The sequence below is a fragment of the Ambystoma mexicanum genome, chromosome 2p (assembly GCF_040938575.1).
Source record: "Ambystoma mexicanum isolate Mex_15411 chromosome 2p, UKY_AmexF1_1, whole genome shotgun sequence".
NCBI lineage: Eukaryota > Metazoa > Chordata > Amphibia > Caudata > Ambystomatidae > Ambystoma > Ambystoma mexicanum.
In genome coordinates, this window is record NC_090923.1 from 1,470,615,978 (window position 1) to 1,470,641,643 (window position 25,666).

Sequence of the window (25,666 nt, forward strand, 5' to 3'; positions counted from 1 at the left end):
TTGTTTCAAACTTCTGGAAAAAATGTTGTGCAATGGCGCAGATCGATGTTCGGCTATCTATCAGTCACCACCCCCAAACGGACTGCCAAACCGAGAGAACCAATCAGACACTCGAGCAATATTTACGGTGCATACTGCACCACGAACAAAGGAATTGGAAAGACCTACTATGGATAGCCGAATAAACATATAACAATTCTTTGCATTCAAGCACGGGACAAACGCCCTTCTATACCCTTTATGGCAGACATCCACGTACCTCTGAACTAGACCTTCCAGCCAGCTTGGAAATGCCAGCGGTAAATGCTCTACACACAACCATTACTCAGGCTTTCAAAAGGGCAAAGGAACACCTTATTCATGCCAAAGAAAAACAAAAGAGATTCGCCGACCAACACCGGAAAAAGGCCCCTGATTATCAAGTAGGAGACAAAGTTTGGTTAGCAGCTAAATTTGTACCCATCATAGGAACCCGGACCTTTCATCCCAGATTCTTGGGACCCTACACCATTAAGGCAATTATCAACCCAGCTGCCGTGAAACTGGATTTACCACCTAATCTGCACATTCACCCGGTATTCCATGTGTCTCTCCTGAAACCAATGCAATCCGGCACACGGATTGGAACACCACCTAAATCCATACTTGTTGATGGAGAACCAGAATTCTAAGTCAAAGATATCTTGGACTCTAAATACTCTAGGACCAATCTATATTATCTCGTCGATTGGAAAGGATTTGGACCACATGATACATCCTGGGAGCCCAGTGAGAATATCCACGCACCATGTCTAATCAGGAAATTCCATCGGAACTTCCCAACCAAACGTGGGCCAGACAGAAGGAACACCATGGGAGAGGCCTTAGGGGGGAGTGCTGTCACGACCCTCGCCCAAAACCCCCTCTGGCAAACCCATTGGGCAGGTGGAGTCAGGACTCTGGCCTCTAGAGCCTGGCATCCTCTTCAAATGCCCTCATGGGGCCAGTCCTGGTGCCTATGGCACCAGGCTCATACACCATGAAAAAACAATGTGCTTGGGAACTACTTTATTGTATTGTCAGCCAACATGGAGGCATCCACATAGCTTGGTTCCTAAGAAACAAGCTATGCGGTCTAGTGTTTTGGGTGTGGTAGCCTAGGGACTACTTTTCCTGGACTATTTTGTTGGGGCTATTTAAACACACCCGAGCAAGACAACACGCTTCGCGTTACTTTGCAGCTTGCAACGTGACGCTCACCGTGTCCAGCTATTCCCTCAAACCTCAGAGAAGTAGAACCTGCAAGGAGACAAAAGGAACATCATTAGCAGCAGCATCTTACCTGCAGTCTTCATCTTTAAACACTCGCAGCTACTTTGAACAGTTTCGTCGAATCTGCACGCCTCCCGGACATAACAACCTGAAAGAGGAAGATAGAGGCAACATTAAAGAAAGGAGTAGAGGCATTTACAAATTACGAACTGCTCAAAAGGCTTACCTGGCTGGTCGCCTCTCGGCTGGCACCACTCCGGACATTCCACTCGCGCTGAAGAACACCGCGACCTACAAGGAAGGAAAACACAGGTTAGCAAAGGCAAGACTTCGCAGCGCTGCACATAGCGCTTACTTACTGCATCATAGCACTCTTAATGCGCCAACATTTACCAGCGGGGCTCAACCAAGCCAGTTCGCCGCGCTGAAGCTCCGCATACCTAAGGGAGAAAAAAGAGACATTTTAAACAAAGAAAGGCATGCAGGATAGCAACAAAACTAAAGAACAGCACTAAGACCTACCTGAACAATATCAAACGGGCCGGCGTCAGTGAAGTAACTGGACCGCACTCGCCCATGAAAGACAACGTGCCCCTGCAAAGAAGGCAGGACGGAGAGCACGCCTAATTCTACCACAAGGTGAGGAAAGGGTGCCATTGGGACTGAAATCATACGGGGGTGGAGGGAGGATACGTACCCCAGTTGGTCGGTCTTGAACACAGTCCTCCTGTATTTTCAGGCAGAACCTTCCCCGCAGACCACATCAGGGCAAAGCTGAGAAGCATACCAGCGAGTAACCCGGCTGGGTGGCGTCCCTGTGGATACCAGGTTAGCGTAACAGTAACCACCTCCTTTTGAACCCTGATAAAACTGAAATCATGGCATGTGGCAATACTGCCCTTCTCCCACAACCGCTCCCATGACCCCCCTCCCTCGGCCCACCACCCCCATCCTCCACTGTAGTCAAAAACCTAGGCGCACTGTGGACTCAGGCTTAACCCTCACCCGTCAGATCAATAATGTTTCCAAAAGCTGTCACAACCACCTCAAACGTCTTAAACGCATTTTTCCTTTGCTTTCCTACCCCAACAGGCTTGCCGCTGTTATGTCTATTGTTATGTCGAGACTGGACTATGCCAACTCCTTATACCTGGGAGCACCGGCATACCAACCCAACATACTCCAAAGCGCACAAAACACTGCCACCAAACCCCTCCTTGCCCTGGGACACAGAGACCGCATCTCACCTGCTCTCTGAACCCCCCACTGGCTTCCAGTCGAACGAAGGACCACCTTCAAGACCCACCAAGCAGTGCACAAGACCGGCCCAAAGTACCTACAAGTGAAGATAAAACCCTACCTCCCATCTCGCACCCTAAGATCAAGCACTACCCTCTTTCTAGTGATTCCAACCTCTAATTCTGTCAGGATCGGAGGATCCGCCTTCTCGACCTTGACCCCAACTCTGTGGAACTCACTCCCCCCACATATTCGACTCACCAAAGACTACATGGCCTTCCGCAAAGCTCTAAAAACCTTGCTCTTTCCAACATGACAATTATGACCATCTAAGGTCGCTGAGACCTTGCAACCTCATAACAAATGTTCAAGAGATCCCGAGCAATGACACCACTAAATAAGCCTATCAAGTCACTGATAAGCTTACTCTGAACGCAGCAATCGCAAATCGCGCACTTGAAACCCGGAATAGCGACCTCGCTAGATCAAACAAAATCTCCACCCAGACATTCACCTCTCCTATCACTATGCTCACTCTTTACTCTACACCAACACACAATTAGAGCGCAGCTACACCCCTCGATCAATTTCAGCCTAGCTGCTCACATACAAACAATACCCCATGAACACCTCAGCATTCAGATAAAATGCAGCTATACCCCACGCAAATCGGCCTAGATGCACACATAAGCATCCTACACAGGCCTAACACAGTCAGACCCCAGTCTTGGCGACCTTCCTCCAGACTGCACACATTTAACTGATATCAATACCACCACACCTAATGCTAGGATGCAGCTACCATCAGGCAATCGCACCAACTGCGCACAAAATCGGTGCACCCATGCACCCTCAGACACCTTACTCTCTCGACTGACCTGGACTATGGTCCCCGAGGGCGTTCAACCTCCCAGTGCTTTGAGGTCATACCAATGATATATAGAGCACTATATAAATGCCAAATAACATAACAACAGGAGTGCATTGGAGATGGATGAGTATTGGTCATTGTGTCCTGATCATCACAGGTCAATCTGGATGTTATCAGTGTAGGAGTAAAAGGGAGGTGGTGTTACCTGATGTCCATTAAAGGTTAAACGTACATGTTTACAATTAAAAGTGAGAGCAGAGTCTTCGGGTACTCCACAGGGAATAGGTCTGGGAGAGAAATGGAATTGTCTAATCTCACAATCTGCTTTCTGTTTTCAAGGAAAGAGTTGAATCTCCTAATGGTGTTGTTACAGACCCTTGCAAGGGGCATTTTAGTGAGTTGAGAACCTGTAGATAAGGAACTGTTGATGAAACCAGATGCTAGAGTACCTAGAACGTGTGCATGGATAACTGCCATTTAAGAGGGTCAGGGTTGACCACAGTCTGAAGCTGGACAAAGTGCTTTCAGATCCACCAAATACCAGTTGGAAGTCAAACAAATGAGTACCTGTTGTGCTAGCTAGGGCGATGGGGGTAATTGCCCTAGAAAGTTTTGGTGTGGTAGAGAAGAGTTATTAGCTTCTCTGATTATCTATTCATTTGATTATCTATTCATTCAGATCTTGATCTGTGTAATATCTGAGACAGTGCAAGTGAGATGAATGATTACATAGTGTTGTCATGGAAGGTTGATAGCTATTCTCCCTTTTGCAGAGTACAAATCCCTTTAGGCAGCAAATATACCTTTTTGCTAGTCAGTGCAAGCATATGCTGTGCTTTATTTTTACTATGAGTGTCTTTGTGTTTCTGCTAAATGGTCTCTAATTTCCAGCAATCTCTTTTGAGAGAGTTAGTGAATTTGTAACCCATGTTTTGTATGGCAGTCTAGATGAGCTTTTCCAACGCACATCACAATCTTGGAGATCAACTAAAGAGATAGCTATGTTGTTCACTAGTTGACAGGGGAGAGAATGACAGAAAATGGCTTCAACAAGGAATTCTTTCAATTTGGTTGATATCATGTTTTTGCAGGATCTGCACTGGACAGAATTACATTTCCGAATGGGCTTGTTAGGGGTTAAGGGGATGATGAGGCAGAACTGGGTGGGGGGAGGTTAGACCACATGAACCGAGTGATGGTAATGTTTGAGGTGGTAATGCCAAATTAAAGGCAAGTATTGTTTCAATGCCATGTTTGTATAAGCGCATCAAACGAGAATATTGAGGTTAACAATTTCACAGATGCCTATGAACTCCCTGTTTGCTGGAACATCATTGTCTTCTGATCAAAGGTTAAAGTCACCTATAATCAGTGGATGATCTGGAGGATATTTCCAAGAAAGTCCAAACTGGGGCAGAGAGGGCAGTAGAAGTTGAGAAACTTGGTCTTGTTTGGAGGATTAATGGATAGCTAGATGTTTAGCCTCACACAAGGTGGCATTGGTTTGAGATCAAGGTGAGAAATGCGTAGGTTTGATATATAAGTAATGAGAAGTGTAAGGAAGGCATGGTATCAACAGTAAGACCACAGTTCAAGGGTGTTTATGAACTTCAAAGGGTTTGATAAACACTTATGTAATCCTAAATCTACAGATGGGAGCAAGCTACGACCATCAAATAATAACAACGCAGTCCTAGTGGTGCCTTGTCAAAATAAAAGGGCCTATACTAAAAAACCTATTGCCAATCCTTATGTCTAAAAACAAATAGTGTGGGGGTAGTGTTTATGAAAAAGAACGAAGTGTTCACAAAAATTATATGTCAGGAAGTTCAGGCTGTTGGCCTCCCTTCCCCACGTTTTCAGCACGGGACAAGACGATTCACTCGAGCTTAGCACAATATCTGGCTTCTTTAGCACAAGGATACAGTTCAAATCACTAGCATCGGGGCCTTCTGTACCCAAGTCTCTTTGCCTATCAAAGTCTCTTTATGCAGAGGGCCTGATACAACTAAACAAACAAAAAGTTCCTTTCTTTTTACAAGTACTCAAATCAGGTGATTTGCGCTTTACCCTGGATACCCCTCATCCAGGATCAGATCCCCTTCTTAATACAATTAGTCTCCCTCAGCCGGGTTCAGACCAATTTCAGTCAACATCAACTATCAAAGACATTTTCAAATGTGCACAGGGTTTGGCTGGACCCTTTGCAGAAGCACTTCGATTTCACAATTCCTTTTTACATTTGCTACCTTTCAGTTGGATACCTAACAGAGACCTTCGAATGAGCACCCACGTGGCGCCGGACCACTCTGTTTATGGTATCTGTCTTGGCTTCAAAAGTTCAGTCACTCATCTGCGGTTTAATTATATTTGCGCCGCTTGCCACATACTCTTCACACACTTCTCTTCAGTTTTCTCTATACAACGTTGCTGCTTGCAACCTTGGCTTTAACACAGACCGGTCTGGTATCAGTCTCCCCAACTCACCGGCTGTACTGACTTTAGTGGCGCTGATTTGTTCAAGGACGAAGGACAGTACCACAGCCACAAACAATCCTCCCCGCCTTGGCTATCAACATGGGAGAGACCTGGGTCCCTCCAACACACAATGCAGGTTTGTTCAGCTTTGATTCCGGGTCTAATGTTTCTTATTCTCGAAGACTCATGAAAGTAACAGTCTTTCTCGGAAAAGGCCAAGGGCACTTCCCTCCTTGCAACCCTCTTCGGTCTTGCCATCTTTCTTCCTTGTATTAAACTGCCATCTTGGAACTGCTTTGTGCTTTGCCTTGCTCGTTTAACACCTTCTTCCTCCTCTTTCGCAGCCCCGTATCTTTATACACTTGGGTCATGTTAAAAAGCTGCAGGTGTGTGTAATGATCAGTAATTGCCTGAACCTGCATGACGATTGTATTGGGGCATGTTAGGTATACGGCTCGGGTGTTAGTCCGTTATCTCTCACCGTGAGATGTCTGTGAGAAAGTGTTTCTGTTGGAAGGGGGGATGAGTTCCTAAGTATCCTACATGGTAGGATGGGGAAAAGGTGTTACAGGGAAGGGGATACCGCGTCTCGCCATCCGGTGTCCCACTTCAACTCCCCAAAGACACCTCATCCAGTTTATCCTCCAGCACTGGTCTACCCCCAGGAACTGCATCCCCAAGCGACGGCCGTGTCCTGGCCACCTGGATGAAAAATCCCCGGGGACTAGGAGGTGGGACACCTTCAGGTTTCTCATAAAAGCCATACGGAAAGACGCAAAGAGGTGTGGAAAGCAATGAGGGGAGAAATACAAGAACCAGGTTTCGTAAATCATCAGCATATGTTGTCCACAGTCCAGTATAAAGTCACAGATGTTGTTAGCATGATGAAAGGCAGCTTGAGCATTTATTGTGCCACTTTTGAGAGAATAAGAGTCACTTGAATTAAGACGATTAAAAGAGGATAGGGGATCCAGCAATGTGGCGGAGGTAGTGCTGTTTTGGATCACAGATTTAGGAGGGAGTCTCTGGTCAAGTGAAACGTATGCGTATTTACAGGAGGAAGTTAAATGCTGTCTGTCATTTTAGAAGAGTTGACAGAAGCACAACTGTGCACTATGCTGAAAGGGATGTCAGGTTGGTGGAAGAGAGCTTAGAATGTGGGCTAACATGCAATGTGGGAGCAGCAGGGGCAAAATGTTCTTCCAAAAGAAGATGCTGTTTATAGTGCCTGCAAACGTGTGCAGGAACAACTATGCTCCACTGGCCTCTGTTGGGACAAGGACAAACTCCACTGGCGAGAGCTACTATTAGAATTCTCAGAGACACTCCCAGAGCTACTATTAAAACTCCCAGAGACATTTTTGTCTTTGAAAAACACAGTGCGAGTAAGGTAATAAAGCTGACCGGCAAGCAACTCTTTTGATTGGGTTGTAGTTTTTACAAAACATGCAGGCTAATGGAGTAAGGATGCATGTGTGCTTTTTTCAGAATTCAGCAGTGACAATCTAAATCAGATGATATAAGAAGCATATCCAGAACAGCATCTGTTGCATGTGGGAGGGACATCTATCAAGAGACCCAAGTAATTTTATGGATGCTGACCGTGTAAATGTAATATTTGAGTCTAGTATGGTTGAATGTGATATTTATTAAGAATGGATTTGTTTGTTTGTTTACCTGCAGGAGCGACAGCTCAAGAAGTAAAGAGTCCACTTATATAAAACATCACAGTTTCGCCAAGGGGACTTTAGCATTTTGTTTGCACTGATGAAGGCCTAGATAAACTTAGGCTTGGTCAAGTCAAAAACTACCCACAATCAAGGGAGAAACTCATGTTTGTCGACATTGTTTTGTTTTCCACAGCGCACCAAGTTTATTAATGCGGATCTGAGACGGAGCACACTATAGCTTACCAGCTGTCTATATTGCATGCGTTTGCCGATGTCATTTGGTCAAAGGGAACTATCTAAGATGACTATGGATATTGCACATGGCCAGATGAAAGGATTTTAGACTCTAAGTCCAGACTCACGTCTGTGGAAGAGAAAAGTAAATTTTGTGTCAACTTTGTTCACAACACTCCTTTTCCAGTATATTGAGTCACTTCTGCTAACACCATCACTAATTGCTTGTGAAGATTTGTCCACCTTCAGTGGACACGAAACTGTCACTGATTTATTTGTATCTTTATCTCCTTTTTATGTAATAACATATTTATTTTGGACATTGAAATTTAGAATACAGGCATATTGTGTTGGTTATAAGACCTTGGGTATGTCCCTGCAGGAGGAATTTGTTTTGAAAGGTTGGTGTATTGAGTATGATTGAGGATGAGAGTTGAATGATCAGAGTCACAGAAGTTATATGTGTTTCCCACAGGAGCTTTTTTGTCTAGATTTCTATCCCAGTTGAGGGAGGCAATAGTCCGGACCCAACCTTTTTCAGGTAGGATAGTATACCAGGCAGTTGCAAGTGTGTGTATAAAAGGAAGCCCTGATAGGCAAGTATACCCGGCAAGGACAGGTTGAACATTGTCTAGGGAATATATGACGTAATGTGGTCCTCAAAAAGCCATATCAGGATTAATAGAAAGGTTGTGCTGATCACAAGAAGAGGAGTGAAAACAGGCAGGAGAGTGCACCATATTTCCTACTCCTGAGAAGAATATATTAAGACACAACCAAGTTATTTTGTGTACCAAATTGTGTTAAACAGGGAAGAGGAGTGAAAACCTGGCAGGAGAGTATACCAAGTATCCTAACAAGACAAAGACAGAGAGCCAAGTTGTTTTGTACACTAATTGCAATATTTCTCAAGAGAAGCCCAAGGAACTGACACTGTTGAATTAGCAACCAAGGGAAGAGAAATCCAGAGGAAGGAAACCACCCTCTGGAATAAGGAACTCTATCCTGTTGAAACCCCTTTGTGTTGAAGTTACGCTTTTTCCTTTTTTTTGGACATTTGTGAACCACATATGGCCAAAGACATTACCCTTTTCACTTTAGGATTTAGTTTGTTAGAATTTGAGGGCCAGAATAGTACTTTGGACGACACAGGACGGTTTGTCTTTGGGCAGTCTGACATTGACAGACCCTTAGTTCTGGTTGTAGGTAAGGAAACACCTCTTAGAGCAGGGAGAGAGGCATTTCCCTACCCCATTTAAAAAATAAATAAAAGAGTATGACCAAAAACCATAAGTCTCTGTGTCCGTGTCTCATTCCTGGTTCCACACAATTTCCTCCATTCAAAACCAGATAGTGTTTTAACGAGTTTCAATTGGAAACTCTGAAATGAAGGGTGCCAGTAATCCTGTTACTGCCAAATCTGGATTGCACGCCAAACTCTTCATACAGCCCTCACATGGAAGGCTTAAGTGGAAACAGAATTGTCATTCTTCATGTACTGACTGGTGGGAGAATAAGTCCTCTTCAGCTGGTGTAAGGGAGACGATTACGATAATTGGAAAGATTGGAAGAGACAATTTGAGAAGACAATTGGAAAGATTCTTCCACGTAAACTGATACCTGATTACAAAAAGTTATCATAACCTAGTTTTAAATAATATAACTGGTGAATTTCAGAAAATATTCTGATTTGCATGATTAACTATACTGATCAGAATGGAAAGCATACTTGCTCCTAGGCGAACACATGTTTACTCTCCCAAGACCACTATTAAGCTGCCTAACAAAAGCCAAAACCTCCCTGTTGGGCTAGACCTAGAGCTGACAACTTGGACCCCTACTTATAGTAAAGAAGACCATAGAATGATTGGATAGATAGTTGCAGAATTATCATAACAAAAGGATTGTTCTTCAAGGTCTTGCAAAATCAGAAAATAATCTAGCCTGGATACGTTTCTACACTGATTAGAATATAACTTATATTTCCCCTTAGTGGGGAACTTACCTCACCAAATGTCAACTAGCGAAGATCACTAATAGGTTGCCTAACTAGTGCCTGAACCTTAGGAAAACTGCCTCTAGATCAGTCAGTTTTGTCTGTGTCATGGTCCAAGGTAAGACTGAAGCCTGCTGCTAAATATTACCAGGATCTCCAAGAATTCTCGAAAGCACAAAGGGGCATTGGTCTCAGTCAAGACCATACATGCAAAATACAGTGTTGAACAGTGGCCTTCTGCGACACTCAGCAACAGCCCATCTCCCGTTATTGTCAGAGAATGACCTAATGTAATTATATCAAAACCAGAGTAAGAGCTGCTAACTGTCACGCTGCCTCTAACAGAGCACACATGTTTTGAGCAAATCAAAACCTTATTAAAACCTTGACCCTTGAAGCGTAATTCAGTCGTAATCAGGCTCGGACTGGCCTATATGGCAATGGGCCCATGGCTGAACCAAAAACCCAAAGTGCTGGTGTGGGCCAGTTATTTGGGTCAAAGTGGGCCACTTTTTTTGGCCAATGTAGGGCCAGTTTGATGAGTTACTTCCCTATGCAGCTAATAGTTTTAACCAGTGTTGCTGAATAAATATTCTTGAAAATGCACAATTTGCATCACATTTTCTCAAAAAACTCCCCCTTGGATACTATTCAAACAGTGTCACAAAAGGAATTAACAGCCATTTGCAACTGTTGCCCACTTTTTCATTGGTGCCCGAGCCAATTCTATAGCCCAGTCCGATCCTGGTCATAATTCAGTCTATCACCTTTATTCAAGCAAAACTACTCCGCCACAGACTGCTTCTTTACCTCCCACTACTAAGACCTTTAACATTCCTCGGACAAAACTTACTGTGGTCATTAAAATTAAGCCTACCCACTTGGGAACTGTAAGCTGTAAGAGTGCAGAAGGAGGAGACTGACACACACGTGGCATGGTTGTTTGCACAATCCCCAAAATAAAGAGAAAACCTACCTCTCCCTACTCTAAGAGGGGTTTTCCTACTTCAACTAAAATACTAAGGGTTCTTGTAAATCAAAAGTCCACTGTCCTGTTTAAAAAAAAAATACTTCTGTCCCTTACACTTGTAGCTAAACTAAAGAGGTAGTGGATCTTCTTGGTCCAGAAGAATGGCTCCCTTCTTCTGGACAACCGATCACAGTTCGGATCATAGTTCCAAGTGATAGGTGGGATATTTATCTGACGGAATGACTCCCTTACCCAGGTCTTAAACTCTTTCCAAGTCAGAAAACAAAGTTCCATGTTGAAATGCTAAAAAGCAGTAAAGTTCTCAGTTCAAATACAAAGTAAAAAGTTCCTGTTCAAACATCAACATTTCTTATTGCCCATAGTTGTTTCTTCACTATCGGATTCCTTGAGAATGCTAGGTATCTTGCTCTCACTGTTTTCACAATGCCTGGGGAATGTCTCCCTTCCCATGGTCTTTTATCAGGTTTACTTTACAGTTCAAAACACCAGGGGGAATGTTTCCCTTCTCCTGGCCTTTTCTCAGGCTTACTTTGCAGTTCACAACACCAGGGGATATGACTCCCCCTGGCTTCTTTCTATGATTTGTACACTTTTGCCCAATGTAGACTTGGCTTCCAGTCTTGTGGGTGTGGGTCGCATGCCTGTAGGATTCAATGCCGGTAGTGTGGCAGACCTGGTTCACTAACCTGCTAGGTACCGCGACTATGAAGATGACTGATAAACTTTCTTTCTTGTGGGTGCAGGTCCCAGACCCGTACTGCTTCACAAATTACTGTTCCACAGTCTTTACCCAGGCTATTTTCTCAGCCCTTCTTCCCAGGGCACCTCCACCCTTTTTATCTGAAGGATTTGCCTCTCTTCTGACCCCACTAGCTAGTCTGTTTTGTCCCTATCTTCATAGAGCGTTGCTGTGGGCTTTGGCCCATCCCGAGGACTCACCTTTGGTCCTGGCGTGCCTTCTGTCGACTTTGTTACAGCTACGGTGGCTATCCACCTGCAGGTTCTCTCTGGGCTGCTCTACCGACGCGGATCACGTGGTCCCTCTTCCTATGTCAGCTAGGTCCACTGTTTTCAAGCAGGGGGAAGGGTCTTTCTGCTTCTGACCCTCGGAAAATGCTTTGCCTTCTCACCTGGCATCACGGCCCGCCTTGCTTCACTCTGCCACACCGCCGACTTAAGTGCAGCTCCTCCAGGGAGGGCTGAACTATCTCTGCTGTCTTCCCTCTTCTATTTTGAGTGTTACTTGACCAGTAGTGGTTCCATGAGTGCTCTTCATGCGTCCATATTGCCTCCTCGTCTCAGTACCTGTCCATAGTCCTCCGTTGGGTAGACTAGACTCTTCTCAGTATTTACACCATACTTCTCCCCTGGGTTGACTAGATTGTTCCTCATCCCATTACTTATGATTTTGGCTATATGACACATGTACATGGGGCTACAAAGCAAGAATGGGTAGGTGAGGGGGATTGGAGCACAGAATGCCACCTTCTCCTTGGATAGTCGTCTCTACTCCCAAAGGGGGGTCTCTTACCATCAGATCCTCCTGCTGAGTACTACCCCCAGGGGGAATATCAGGTAGTGGCCTCACCAACCCTGGCCTCATGGGAAGGGGCACCACCTCAGCGAGAAGTGATGACATCCAAGGATTCATCACAGAACCCAGTTGCTGCATGATCTTCTATAGTTTTCTGAACCTTTTCTACTTGCTAAACCAGGTACCACATTTGTTACAGTGCTCTACTCTAAAAAATGAAAAATTGAAAAACGTTATGGTCCTTCATCCTCTCCTACCGAATTACCTCCCACCCATCCCCCTGCCCAGCCCCTGAACTATATGATACATTTCACCACTGGCTATCATTTTCTTCCATCATGGATCTTCAATCCCTGGAAGAAGCAGTCTGAGTAGAAGTAGGTTCTCTGTCCTGAAGTACTGTGAGGTGAAAGTTGACATTTTCATCACACATCACGGTTAGTTTGGTGGAAAGCGAATCTTGGCTGCAGCTTTCAATGTTCTCTATTTGGGATCAACTGGTTAAACTGTAGTTGCCTATTCGATGTATCTGTGCACCTAGCTGTGCATCAAGAAAATAAAAACTGCCACCCTGCACATGGGCCAAGAGACTCTGGGGGATGGATATGCAGCTGGACTAGCTTGCACCAAGTGTGATGCCTGGGTTTTGCCAAAAATTGCACCTTTCTCTTAATGTTTGTTCATTCTTATCGTCAGTTGATTTCCTCCTCTCTGTCTGTTCCCACTCGCCTATACTTCTTGCCCTTCTACAGATGCCAGAATGTGTATTACTGTGACTCTAAATGCCAGCGTGCTAACTGGCCCCTCCACAAGAAGTTCTGTAAGAAGCTGGAGCTGGCTGCCACAGATCGGCTGGTGGAGTGGCTAATCTTCACTGGTAAGATCCCAAAAAGCAGAGGTTGGAGTCTTAAAAATATATTCCGCAGAATGACTGCTAAAGGCACACAAGCCGTAGTTCTTTTAACATGAAAAAAGGTTCATCTATCATGAATGATACCTTATATAGGTTGTATTAAGCTATCAATGAACTATATTAAACACATTTCCGATTTTGTTTATATATGACTTTCATAATGCAAACAATTATTAGAATTAATTTAGAAGGAGCCTTGTGAGAACTAATGGCACAACAGTGGGAATCTGGGACTGGGATCCAGAGCCTCTCCGAGTGCACTTAACCTCCTACTCTTTAGCACAATCTCTCAGCTAACTTTCTTTTTAACTTTGCTTGCTTTCTAGGAGACATTCCCTTTCCCACTTCACAGTGGGTAGAACCTATAATGGCTGTGAAAAGCTGGGATGATTGGTTCGCCATGCAAGATCACCTGGAGGAAAAACTGGGCAGGATTATGACTGGACGTAACATGAACATCCTGTGGTCCAATGCAGGTAAACCTCAGCCAGAAGAGAGGTGCCTCCTAGACTCCGTCAAGCGGCTGACATCAGACTTTTTCTCCAGGCCCCTGACCATTGGCTTTGGACTCAAGGCATTCAAACTTGATCCCAAAGCTGGTCCTATCACGGTTCATGTGGTCGGGGCATCCTACATCGAGACTCTCAACACTAGACTGACAGACTATGATGAGCTTGCTCGTATGTTTCCAGAGAACAAGGGCATTGAAGTGGTGATGATTGGACCGGAAGTAGTGGCAGGTCCGCTCATGAGGCCCCCACTGGCAGCCTTTGGACCACTTGGAAGAGTTTACTTGAGTAGCTATAAAGGGCTCTACCATGTCTTCTGGGAGACCCTTGTGGAGAGCCAGAAGGCAGCCCGTCCTGACCTGGTGGTGGGCTTTCATCCAGGTAAGAAGCTAAATTTAAAACTCAGAACCTAATCTGGTGATAGGCTTTCATGCAAGTGGGAATCTTGATTGAGCTCCCAGACTCAACCTGTTAACCCAAGTCTTTCGGCAGATACTAGATTTTGATCTCTCATGCCTATGGAATGCATGTGACGGCTGCATCAGCCTCTGGCATATCATTGAGATTAGAAGCACATCACACTTTAAAACAATGGCCTTCATTACGAGGATGTCACTCTGGAAAAAAGTGCTGGAAACAGCATTTAACTTTTTCGGGACCGGCATACTCTGTGTCTGCCGATAGGGGCAGTGAACTACCGGCAGGCCTGACCTGCCAGTAGTTCATGCCACTACCGGCAGAAAAACCACTAAAGCAGCAGCACTGTTAGCAACGGTGCCGGTTCTTCAGTGTTCCCATTCCCATGGAGTCCTATGGCACTCCACAGGAATGGGAACTTACGGTTCCTCCACCGCCCGTAATATCCCAGTATTACCGGGATATCAGGCAGTGGAAACGGTAAGCCGAGGTTGCTGGTAGGCCGCCAGTGCCTACTGGCAACCTCATAATGAGGCCATCTTCTTCTATGTTTTCATGCAAAGCTTCTGTTATTTGATTGGGGAGGATTTCCAAAGACCCAATTAATTTCATAAGTACCCCTTTGTTTTCACACACTTGCCGGTTTTATCACTTTCAAGTTAAAGGGCCTCATTATGGATATGGCGTGGTGGTAATGAAGATTACCCCTGCGGGTCTGCGCAGGGAGTCTTGATTCTATTAAATACACGGAGGCGAGCATTATGCTTCAACTTCTTTATTGGTACTCTTCAGCAGTGTCAAAAAAAATAACAGAAATAACTGAAAATTACCTCTTTTACACATTTTCTCTTTTTACTTTCTGTTTAATGTTCTTTGAACTACATTTCCCTCTGTCCATACCTCTCCTGTAGTCCTTGGTTTTCCTGCCCTGTCCATATGTCACTTCCCGTAGTCCCCTCCTCCTCTTCTTTGGATGCTCTGAACTGATCCTAAACAGTAACCAAACAAAACAATCTTAACAACATCTTGTCCTCCCAACTTCCTTGGGTATGATGCTAGCTCGCTGTGCATATCCGCTCTTGCCATGCTGCATAGCTGTCTTCTGGTCATCTCCTATGGAGCAGAGAAGGCAATTATCAGTGGCGTGGGGGCAATTGCAGTGTCCATTACATCACAATTCAACATTCTTTGTGATCTAATTTAGTGCATGCGCTGGGTGGGAAAGTAATTCTTGCCTCAACATTCCCTGCGCAACCTTATGTCAAGACCGGAGGCGATCATTATGCTTGTTCAAAGTTCCCCACTATTGCTGTCCCCAATGATTGCATCAGCTTAAAGTAGAATGTCTTAAATGCACTATCGCTGGCCTACTCTGCTGTTTCTAAAATATTCTGTAGCGTCACTCCAGCTGCATGTACCCCAAACTTCTACTGTACCCCCAAACTTCCTCATGTCAATCCCTGCCAGCTGCATGTTCTTGCGCACCCATCTGGCAATGGTGGCTGTTGACACCGCTTTGTATGGCTTCCTACGTGCTATTGAGAGCTGATTAACGCCTGCTGGACGCATTTAGGCTGTCCTATTCTCATACTCTCTTATACAAGCTGCTACGCACCATTTCGGGTGCTCTGGTAGATAGGGGCAAGAGATAGATGCAGAGTTAGTCTTTGTCCTCCTAGCGAGTGTGAAAGTAACTCCATCTGGTCCAAATACTTTCCTGTTCACATTTAGGGCTTTGACATCAGACGCACGTCTGCACGACACTAGGCATAGAAGCATAGCCAGTTTACCTGACAATTGTTTCAAGGATAGGTATTTGTTGGTAGGCCAGTTCGCTAGGAACCACAACACTACTGTGTTGTCCCATAACTGTAAATATTTCAGGTCTGGTGGGGCTTGAAATCAGGCTCCTTTTATGAGTCTTATTACGCTGGGTTTTCATCTATAAACCCCTAAGGTCCTGAAGGCTTTTCCATCTTGTAACAGATAGGCTAGGACATTGAAGACTGCTACTACAGGGGAGGAAACGGGATGAACATTTCTCCTTTTGCACCAACTCGATCACTTACTCCAAACTGCGTCGTAGATCCTCTGTGTCGAAGGTGACCAGGATTCTGCAATCAGTTCTACAGCTTGTTTCAGTATGCCTGGCAGTGCCTACTCATCTCCTGATATCCTGCACACCATCAGCGGGAGAGTCCCATTCACTCTCAGAGGATGAAAGGACCCAGTTGGGTCCATGAGTAGGTACTCTCCTGATGGGAAAATCCGTGGCCAGCTCCATTTAAATCAGGAACCACACTTGCGATTTTCACACCGAGGTCACTAAAATCAGTGTCACCCTCTCTTGGTGCGTCTTCGCCAGGACTTTGCTCAGCATTATGAATGGGGGAAAGGCATAATGCAATTCCCCTCTCCAGTTTTGGAGAAAAGCATCTGCGCCCCAGGCTGTTGGATCTAATCTCCAGCTGAAGTAGCTGCTCTTAATGCAGGCTCAGCCTGGACGCGAACAGGTCTGTGTGCTCTGGCCCCCATAGCTGTTCCATCTGCTGAAACACTTGTTTGTTCAATTTCCAGTCACTGGAGTTGGCAAGATATCGGGAATTCCAGTCTGCCACTATATTGAGCGAGCCCGGAAGGTACTCTGCTGTCACCAAAGTCCCTGATTGCAGGCAGTAATGCCAAAAGTCTTTTGCTAGTTCTGCCAAGAGTTTGGATTTCATACCTCCTATGTGATTGATGTACTTGACTGTTGGAATGTCCATTTTCAGCAGAATCCACAAGTTCACTTCCCTTTTGTAAATGCTTTGATCGCGAAGGATCCAGCTAGTAGTTCTAAACAATTTATGTGCAGCTGTAATTTGTCTGCGCTCCATTTCCCTCCTGTCTCTAGTGAGCCACACCACGCTCCCCAGCCCACTTTGCTGGTGTCTGATCTATCACTAGCTTGGCCGGTCTCCGAAAATGGCTTGCCCATTCCAAGCATCCATATTTTTCAACCACTATTCTAGCTCTGTCACGAAATCATGGTCTAGAGAGATTATCTGATGGTATATCAGCCCTTGCTGGAGGTGTCTGATCTTCAGTCTCTAAAATGCCGGTAATGTAGAGGCCCCGGAAATATGGCTTGAATTGACAACGCTAGGAGTCCTACTATTCTCACGAGGGCTCTCAAAGATATCACTTGTTTGTAGAGACATGCTTTCATCTCTCTCTTGATGTCTCAGATCTTTCTGATCGGCAGTTCCAGCATCGCTGTTTTGGCGTCTACAATAAAACCTAGGAAGTCTATCCCCCTCCTCGGGGTTGTGTCTGATTTCACCTGGTTCACTAGGAATCCCAAGGATGTGAGGAGTTTCTTCACCCACATCGTCTGATATATCAGGGTTTCTCTGTCTTCTGCTAAAAGCAGTATGTCGTCTAAATATATGATCATGCATATTCCTTTCTCTCTGATTGCTGCTGCTACTGGTCTCATGAGCTTGGTGAAAGCCCATGGTGCTGACGCTAGTCCGAATGGCATTGTTTTGAATGGCCAAAACTGCCTGTCCCCGATGAATGCTAGGTAAGTCCGGAAATTCTCTTTGACGGGTATCGTGAGATATGCGTCCTTTAGGTTAATCCTTGTTAACCCGTCTTTCTCTTAAGGCATCCCTCAGATGGTTAATACCTTCCATTTTGAAGTGGCCGTATACTACCAAGCTGGCCAAATTCTTTATAATTTATAACTGGTCTCACTTTCACTTTTCTGTGAACCAGGAACATATTGTTTATAAATCTTGGAGTGGGTGTGCATAGTTTGATGGCCTCTTTTTTGCTTGAGCTGTCTCAGCTTGTTGTGCAGGCTCTCCCTCTCCGCTAGCACCATATGAATCGCTTGTGGTCGGCTACCTTGCTGTCTACCTCTTCTTTGGTGTCTCTGGCTTGTTCCACTAGGTCCATGATTTTTGCTATTGGACCTGCGAGGTAGAGCACCTTCTCTTGACAGCTTTGCCAAGACCTATCCATATCCTTGCAAGGGTCTTTCGCCATCTTGGTGATGAAGGCTAGCCTTTTGGAATCTAGCTCGAGCGCCTCTGCCACTTTACCTGGCAGATCTGGGCGCAGACATTCCGCCTTCATGCGCTGCCATGTGTATTTGTCTAGCGTTTCCTAAGTCTCTGCATCATGTACTTGGAAACTCTGGGGGATGGCTGCCAGTCTGACGATCTGGGGTTTCTGATATTCTCTGGGTTAAACATTTCTGTTATCTCTTCCTTGTCACCTTCTAGGTGTTTCTCCTTCCATGCATTTTTTTGCCTCCGTAGGGCTCTGCCCAATCTTCTTCTAGTTTGCTCTCCTCCTCTTGTGAGGAGAATGGGGTGTCGAGATGGGCTCAGTGCCCTGTCTGGGCCTCTGGCACTTCTAGATCAGGGAATATAGGCTGGAGACCAAGCAGGAAGACATCAAGAAACTCAGGCTGGATTTCAAAAGACATCTTTTATTCTTCACAGCAAACCAGGGTACAGCCGACTACATACAGCAGAAACCCCAACAGCAATCAAATGAGCTCTGAATTCAGCTCTTTGTATACTATTTCAAAGCTGGTGTTATTTAATAATTATTACACAAAACATTTCCATTGGTCCTTTTAATAAAAGACAAACCCTCATGTGCATGTGATTCGCTGGCTTAACTGCCACACAGAGGCCACTAGGACATCAATTGGCATACGGGCTAATTACATTTGTGTGAGAAGTTATTGACCTTTAAAATGAATCCTTTGATGCTTCAAGAAAGAACATTTCTGACATTGTCCTCAAGGTAATTTTGGCAGGCGATAGCATGCTTTCTTGCCAAAAAGTCTACATCTGCAGTGGACTCCCTGTGAACCCCACAACTGTTGCTAGCTGACCAGCTGTCTGTACTAATTGCTAAATTCGCGGTCCATCACTGTCAGAATTGTTACCAAGAAGTACAGACATTGGCCCTCATTAGGACCCTGGCGGTAAGGGGTTTACGCCAGCGTTAGCTGCGCCGACCCCTTACCGCCAACTACGAGTTCCCAAAGCGCCATGGTCACTTTTACGCCCGCTTTTTGCGGGCGTAAAAATCCATGGCGCTATGGGACCTTGGTGTTAATTACGCCACCGTAATGTACGGTGGCGTAATTAACGCCTTCCCCACTCCCATGGAGCCCTATGGGGCCGAAATGGGAATGGGGAAGGGTAAATGGGTCAATGGGGACTTACCGCCCCGCCAACCTCGGAATGGGGCGGTAAGTCCGCCATCCGCCATGGCGTAAACGGACTTTACGCCATGGCGGAAAAGTCCGTCGATGGCGGAAAAAATCCGCCAGGGTCGTAATGAGGGCCATTATGTCCCAGCCATGTTCTCCTCTACTGAACTTTCAATGAACTGTTTGAGGGAATTATTTCATTATTTCAGCGTGACTTGCAGAATGCCACCATTTTATATTTCTAGAAACCATTTTAGGATCTGTCTGACTTTATCCCAACCAAAATGGCTGATCAAATTACAAAAATGACTGACCAATCTGTTTTTATCAGAACTTCATTCCTGTTCAGTTTTAAATCTAGATTTTCAATAACTATGATAAATGTAGGCTACCCGTCATGCCCTCCGCTGTGCAAAGCATTCTCACCCTAAAAATGTTTGTCGCCCTACAATGTGCTTGTTTGGCCTTTTAAGCACTATAATTCGGATTTTCGCAATACTGGAGTTATTGATTAACCCAACAAATTATCTGCATTCCGTTTGAGAGGGGTGGGATCTACCACCCTATACATTCAGTTTGGGGGGAGTTGGGGTCTACCTTCTGTACACTCCCACCTCTGGATTGTATTTAGACACCTTCTTAATACATACCACTACACCCAATGTCCACCCTCCTCCACTTTCAGTGAACCTACTCATCTCTGTCCTAATCACCCTTGTCTGTGAGGCCATTTATTTCACTATGGAAGGCATCCTAAAAATATTTCTACAGTGTCAGTACTAACACATTACATTCTCCTAGTCTAAACATGTATGTATCCCTAAAGAATACCTTTGTTCGCTTTTATCTGAGTCCCACCATCTATTTTATACTAACTATACATCAGGTCATTACAGCTACTATGAGAATCAAAAGACAGTCACACTTTGAGGGAACCCACCAGCCCATCTTTTCACAATTACTTGCGTGTTGCTTTTACTCTACACATGTTTTCCTTACTCCCTATCCATAACATTTTCGTGGTTCCCCATGCACCTTTTGTCAAGTTCATTTTTCTTTTCTTCTTTATTCATCTTTTAAAGCCTCATCTTCCATTCGACTCATCTTGGTTTAGTATCCATGGACTGTCTTTGTCCGGTCAAATTTGTCCCTCCTTTTTTTTATTTTTTATTAGGCTGCTTTTTCAGCAAGTTCCTGGGCCCTTTATTTCAACAGCCAGTCATCTTTTATGTTTCTTTCCTCACAGAGCACTCAGATTCTTAGTTCAGAAGTCTACATGAGGGGGCATTTCAGCAAGGGAACACAAAGATGGGGGAGTTTTTGCCAGGAATGTCTGTGAATGGGCATTTTGGCTGGGTCCCTGGACCATCTCTCTGCTCATAGGTTTGGATGTCGCCAATCTGTTGATGTATACTTCATCTCTTCTGTCCACCTGTAATAAAAAACTTGAATGAGTTTCCTTTGAAAAACAAATATGTCTCTATCATCAATACTTCCTCCTCAACCCAACCCTTAAAAAACCTATTTTTGTGTGTCTGTAAAACATTCCTGCCTCCTAAACAATCTCCATCATGTTTTTCCTTTGGTTCCTAATACATCAAAGCTACTGATCCTCTTCTTATTTGCGTACATTTTTACTTTTTCTCAAATTCCTGCTGCGTGGTACCGGGACCTGGTTTATATACAATGAACACATTCACCTGTGTCCAGTATTTGCCCTTCTTTTCTATGGGATTTCTTTTTTATCACAAAATATATGTCCTTTCATAGGACATGTTTTTTCCCTTAAGTCGACATTCTCAGACTAGGGAATCAAAAAATAACAAACAACAAACAAACAACCTGACAAATAAAAAAACAAACATTAAAACAAGGAACGTATATTTGTGTGCTGCTCTTCTTCTATTCTTCTTGGCGCATCCGTAGCTGGAGAGGACAGGGGGCACAGAATCTTGCTTTCTGCAGAAAACCAACATAAAGGCAAAAGTCATTTGGGACTGGCAAGGGGGCCAGGTTTCTTCCGAACATAAACCTTTGCTCCCTTCCGTCTATAAAAAGGACTCCGGCAGATTTCTTGGTGTCCGCTTTCATTCAGTTTGTCTGCTGGGGCTATGAATGGGTTAACAGCATAGGAGGAGCAGAGGAGGAGTTAATCATTTGAAAAGACCTCCGTGGAGCGGAGCGAGCGGAGTCCCGCAAAGTACTTGGTGTCCGCTTTAATTCAGTTTGTCTGCTGTGGCTGTTGAACTGAGATACCCTCAGCCCTTTAAAATGAGGTAGCAATACTTTTGAGATGAATGGGGATGCAGGAGTTACTCAAACATCAATAATCTTAACGACTCAGGTAGTTGGCAAAGGTTAACTGTTTTAATATCAATTATCTAAAACAGGGAGTACAACGGACATCAATGAACGTCGCACAGCACGGTCTCTCAATGCATCTAAAAAAAGCGTACTTTTATAACAAAAACTCGTCATAGGTGACGTTCACCTACATATCTACTAACGTCATCCTACGTGGCAAACTAAAAAAATCTATTGAAGAAAGTGATAGGATTAGGGGAACATCTAAGAATATGTTCCATACTAGTGTAAGAGAGTGATATGCTCCTTAACATCAGGTGGGGCAACTAAGCCCTCCCCTCAAACAGGTCACTATGAATGCCACTAAATACACAATGTCCTATTGGCTACACAACTATAGGGCCTTTAATCACGCGACCCCTTTCAAATGGTTGACTCTCTTACACCCGTCAGTACTTTTCCACCTATGTTAGCAGCATGCAGGCTGGGCTTCCAGGTGCTGGTAAGCTGGTCATAACCATAGCTTCCCACCAATTAGCATATCATCCATCATCACCTGAGTGGTCTGCTGTCCATTAAGGCTTTGAACTTGTCCTTGTAAATGTTCTTTACTCTGGAGAATTCAGGGGAGTGAAGGCACGCTCTGCCTCCGTGCGTAGGTGTGTTTTGTCATGTTTGCCCAACTTCATCCTTCCATGTGACTGAAGACCACAAAATCGAGCTCTAGTGTATTAAAAATACTATTTTCTCATAGACCTCTGACGTCTTCTTTGTTTTTGTCCAGGCCTTCTGAAATTGTGTTTCACTCCTTCACACGATTGTAACTAATGTCGGCTCGTCCCAGCCCAAATGGCCTTGGCTTCCTGGGGCTCATCCAGCCTCGCCTTTCTGAGATTCACTCCTGTAATTCATTTGCTTTTTTCAGCTGCGACACACTGGAAAAAAGGCCTTCATTTTCTGGTCCAGCTCTGCCGTAACACATAGTGGAACCATCCATTCTTTACTTATTCCTATATATGTATACGTTGGTGCATGCCACAATCTATTCACGATAAAGCTAGCCTCAAGAATACTTCATCTGCTTGCGTTTCTTTGCACATGTACACATATAAAGTGACTTGATATCTTCATCGTTTCTATAGCATAAGTTTCTTCATCTTGAGCCCAAGATGTCACTTATCTTTGATACTTTCTTGATGTCTTATAGAATATCTTCATTCTCTTGTCTCTGCATCTCTTTTATGTATGTCAGCGCGGCTTCGTGTTATGACATCACCATTCTTCTGTTCCATTCATTTGCTCCGCTTCTTCTGGGATTTAATTCAAATGGCCATCATACAGTCTTGTATGCATGTATGGCTTTCTCAATGGGAACCTTACTTTCAGGAGTCTCCTTGGTATCAGTATTTTCACTGGTGCTGCACGTGTCTCACACTCTGTTTCCCAACATATAGGCAATATGGGCGAGACGCTTGAGGGAGAGGGCACTTGGCTCCTTCTCTACACTCCCACTCTGGGCGATTCATCGACCACTCTCCCATCATCACTCATGTCTAGACATCCTTGTCTGAAGAAATGCTTCTATGGGATCCATATCTTTATGACTCCCTTCAGGCCTCTTGCTGATTTCACATGCTCATCTTTGTTCCAAGTCATGAGCATGCATTGTCCACTTGGACTGCAATAAATTTATCTTCCCACATAATTCTTATGGTTCTTTGGTTACAGGAACTTTGTTCCCTCAGGTGCATGAATGCTGGCCTTCTCTGATTTCTAAATCTGTCAAATCTCTGGCCTTCCATCCTGATTCAACATCAATCATGATTTTCATCCCTATGGATTTCTTTGAAGTTTTCTTGCATTGTGACAGTATTACCCTGATCACACAAAATCTGAGCAACACCAACACTATCAGGGCTCCAAGGAACTCCATCCATAGCTGTAATCATGTCCAGGACATATCTATTCTGAAGGGTCATCAGTCGTATGTCTCTCATCTCTTCTCTGATAGCTGTGAATCCCTTTATGGTAGTTTTGATTGTCTGCAGCAATTCCCATCTGGTGATCTGTAGCCATTTAGTATTTGCTCCAACTTGGATTCTTGGCATGAAGATCAACGTGAATACCAACAAAGTCTGGCTGAACAGTCTGTGTTCATATGGGATGGAGTCAAAAGCTTCTATTGCCTTGGCAGAGAAATAGTTCTCCCGCTTCATTCGATGAATCAGCTCTACAGATCTCTTCTTCCTCAGGTGAGCATCTGCTTTTGGAAACCTGCCAAAGCTTAAGTCACTTTTAGGAATCACCAACGCTGGAACATGAACATTCACTAGTGAGCATTTTCCTCCCCAATCCTTGGGTAGCTTCATATAAGCTCCGGATCCACAAGTCCAGTAGTGATCCATGATTACTGCTGTTCCAAGTTTCATTCCTGGTACATCAATGATTCGACCACAGTTCTGATTCTCTCCAACTTTTCGTGTGCCATTGTTTCTGAAGCACAGCTTTGCACTTTCCAAAGCCACTATCTGCAAAGGTCCTCCTCTATCTTCGACCCAGGTCAGTAGTTTAGCAAGTCTAGGCCATAGAGGCTTGAACCCATTCTGTACTATGTCAATGATTGGCTGATAACAACCAATGACCACCCAGGCACTGTAGATTACTACTCCTTCTTCCCATGTATCTGGTGATAGCACGGATACCCAAATCTGCATCTGGCCCCTGTTCTTCCATCTACAAATTTCTTCTGCAGATTTTCCTGGACTCTCAAGTCTTCTGTTTACTTCCCATCTGATTTCAGATCCTTTCACTCCAGGTGTTCATATCTGATCACATGATTCTTGGTGCGCGCCCTCTTTCTTGTCTTCGTGTCTGGGACATAATCATCTTCATCTAGGTCTGTCTATTCAGTTGCCCATTTGAGATAGGCATCTCAGCCCATGAACTGACCTCTTGTACGGCAGAGTGTTATGTGTAATAGACAATGCGCTGTCTGGAGGTCTATTTCAATAGCTATGAAGATTTTAGACCTCCCATGAAATAAGGCAGGCGTGCACATACAAAGCATTCCTCCTTTGAGGTCCTCCTTCCCATTGCTTTCATATGCTGATACCATATGTTATTCCCCAAGTGAGCTGTACTATCTAGGTAATCATTTAACTCATGATCATCCTCCCTAGCACTTCCCTTAGGTCTTGTTATTTTCTTATGAGCTTCTATGATCATTTCATGAAGTATGTCAGCATAACTCTTTCTTGCTGGACCAATCATAGAACCATTTGTCAGTGGACTTGGTGCGTTTACGTGTGCTAACTGTGTAGGAGAAAGTTCCAAGAGCCTCATCCTATTAACATAATATGCAGGCATCAAAGAGTCCTGTAAAATCTCCATACAGGACCTTCCTCTAAAAGGTAACCCAGGTTTACCTATCACAGGACCAGGTGCTCTCGTGTGTACCTCTAGAGTAGGAACAATTACATAAGGTCTTGGCTGCCTTGTAGTTGCCACATCTGTACCCTACTCCTGCATAGGAAGATACACCAGAATATTTGCTCTATTAAGATCTAAAAAGTAAGCAGTTTGCACTGTTAGTCAAAGAAGTAGCACTATAAACAAGATGCAAGTGTAAATAACATATAAGTACATCCATTTCTTACAGCAATAGCTTCTTGCACATCATGGACATCTCTCGTTGTCTGCCATAATGTTATTGCTATTGGCACTGCCCATTCTTAATCTTTTTTAAGGAAGAAAAAACAAATCTTTAATCCGGCAACATCATGCAGTACTCAGGAAGCTGCTGAGTCTGCTCCATACATTTCGCCCTCAGCTGGCTGCTACTGGACGATAAACAAAGTTCCCAATGAAGACAAAAGGAATCGTCCTTTTCACCAGACGAAATGCGGATGCTCTCCTCAGCGAGAAGTAAAAGAACACAGTTAGTAGGCTCTGGATATCTTCCTCCAAATGTCTCATTCAGTTCTCAGTGTTCTCTCAGAATACAGGTTAACTTCTGTTATGAGATCTCGCAGTATTTCATTA

General features: G+C 44.4%; 1 protein-coding gene across 5 annotated transcripts in view; it reads left to right on the plus strand.

The window, feature by feature from the left end:
- MSS51 (MSS51 mitochondrial translational activator) overlaps positions 1 to 25,666 on the plus strand; it is a 383,411-nt gene that overhangs the window by 231,911 nt on the left and 125,834 nt on the right. For 4 of the 5 annotated variants that reach the window (XM_069646070.1, XM_069646071.1, XM_069646072.1 and 1 more), the window contains 2 exons: positions 13,017 to 13,141; positions 13,504 to 14,067. In XM_069646070.1, coding sequence (XP_069502171.1) covers positions 13,017 to 13,141; positions 13,504 to 14,067 — 689 coding nt within the window. The remainder of the gene's footprint in view (positions 1 to 13,016; positions 13,142 to 13,503; positions 14,068 to 25,666) is intronic. The other variant, XM_069646074.1, reaches the window with a different exon arrangement.